Source organism: Neltuma alba, unplaced genomic scaffold (genome assembly GCF_004799145.2).
Source record: "Neltuma alba isolate B1F8T4 unplaced genomic scaffold, ASM479914v2 tig00012284_pilon, whole genome shotgun sequence".
NCBI classification, from domain to species: domain Eukaryota; kingdom Viridiplantae; phylum Streptophyta; class Magnoliopsida; order Fabales; family Fabaceae; genus Neltuma; species Neltuma alba.
This window is the reverse complement of record NW_021636805.1, coordinates 122,548-124,501: the sequence shown is the minus strand read 5'-3', so window position 1 is coordinate 124,501 and position 1,954 is coordinate 122,548. Positions and strand designations below refer to the sequence as shown.

The following is a 1,954-nucleotide window of genomic DNA, read 5'->3' as shown; positions in this document are numbered from 1 at the left end:
GGGTGCATGTATTTTTCCCCTAAGTACCATCTCTAGTTTATAAAATGAAAATTTTTAAGACCATTTAACCTAAAATTTTAAAAACCTGAGTCTAGCGAGTATATTAAATGAACGATCGTTAGCATTCGAATCTCGAAGGAAACAAGCAACTAACTGGAAGAAACCCTAACTTAATTTATAAGTAAACCAAAATTACTCTAATGTTTGATATTACTAATATAAGCATTTGTCTCCAGACGTTTTGTTTATTGGTGGACAACTAAGCCATAACAAGAAGAAAGAAGCATTAATAGCTTCCAAAACGATATGTATTTAAAATATATCAAATGGTACTAAAAATTTGAAGTTAAGACTAGCAAGAATCGAGTTGACTTATGCACAATGGTCAGCGATCATGTTCATACCCATCATTTGTGTGCATCTTACTAGATAGTTATGCATTAATTAATTCAAAGATATATATATTTTATCACTGGATAGCTCTAGAAATATAAACGCCACATATTTGATGGTGATATATATAATGATATGTTAATTTTATAATAAGAGAGGAAGATGATGGTGAGGACGATTGCTTCTGGTAATAAGAGGTATTTCAAAGTCAAGAAGATGAAGCAAACAAGGCATATATACATCAAAATGAATCAACAAAAGGGAAAAAAAAAATCCAAACCAATCAATTTACCCTTCGTATGTGTATATATATCCACAAAGAATAAATTAAATTTTATTGATTATTCATAGTATTGAGGATACCTAGCTACTATTCTATCTTCTAGGCATCTAGTTGTTATTTTGAAGCTAACAAAACTTTATTCAACGTAGACAAACCAACCAATGAAAGCAAGAAAAACAACACAATTTGATCTGATCTACACTATGAAAGAAGAATCAGATTGATGACCTTCATATGATCAAATGATCTCCAAAGTTAAAATTCAATATTCTGGAAGCTCTTTGATGAATTCCAACCCAGAAGGCGAAATCAAACTACCTAGCATACTGAAGGGTGAATCTGCAGAAGATTGCTTGTTAAACACCGATCTATTGTAAGGACTGATCCAGAAATCTGACGAATTGGGCGTAAAAAGAGGTATATCTGCATAATTCAGATCCGCAGCTCCAGTAGTGCATCGATTTAGCGCCGATGATGGTGAACTCGTAATCTCGTTATTAACATCACAAGAACCAATCTTCTCTTGTTTAATACTGCTAATGATGGATTCATCGGACAAAGACGACTCTAAATTCTCGGTGCCGGCGCCGGAAACTGCAGCCTCTTTCTTGTCTTTAGGACGGGGCTTACCGGTGAGCTTCTGAACGAGAGCCATGAAATCTTCAGGCTTGGTGTGGATGGTCTTGGGCGAGTGGGTGTAGATGATGACAGGCTTCCTTATCTGTTGTTGTTGTTGATGATGATGATGAAGATGACCGTGATGGGCTTTGGGATTGTTCATGGCGGCCGCCGCCGTCATCTGTGTGAAGGATGATGAGGAAGGTTTTCTGATGGAATGAGAGGTTCTTTTGATCATCAATGGAGAAGGACGTGGGCCTTTGATGATATCTCTGGATTGGCGTTGGTGTTGGAAGCCATGGAAGTTTGAAGAAGGTGGGGTCATGTTGCAGGGTGAGAGGTTGAATATTGGAAATTGGAACTACTGTTTGGTGCAGAAACAGGCATGGGAGTGATATTTATAAAGGAAAATTTTTGTAATCGTGGCCAGCGATTCTGACTGTTGAAAGTGGACTTTTTTTTTTGGGAGGAAAATGACATGGAAAGATTGTCCTTGGATTATGTGATGTAATATTAATGTACTGCTCTAATTTTATTTATAAATCATTTTTAATATATTTTATATAGATTAAAAAAATCTTAAATTTTATTAACTCTTATTTAATATTCAACAATTTTTTAATTTATCTCTATTTTTAATACTCCTCTACTCCTATTTAT

The 1,954-nt window shown here is 35.1% G+C and overlaps 1 protein-coding gene across 1 annotated transcript; it reads right to left on the bottom strand.

Annotated features, from left to right (window-relative positions):
* Positions 1–697: 697 nt before the first annotated feature.
* On the bottom strand, positions 698–1,633 carry LOC114725836 (VQ motif-containing protein 8, chloroplastic-like). The gene has a single exon (XM_028912409.1). It carries the CDS (start codon positions 1,617–1,619, stop codon positions 939–941), a length of 681 nt encoding a protein of 226 aa, XP_028768242.1. The 5' UTR covers positions 1,620–1,633; the 3' UTR covers positions 698–938.
* Positions 1,634–1,954: the final 321 nt, after the last annotated feature.

What these genes read in the sequence shown, in the direction of transcription:
- LOC114725836 (XM_028912409.1), bottom strand. Translation starts at nt 1,619, where the DNA reads ATGACCCCACCTTCTTCAAACTTCCATGGCTTCCAACACCAACGCCAA.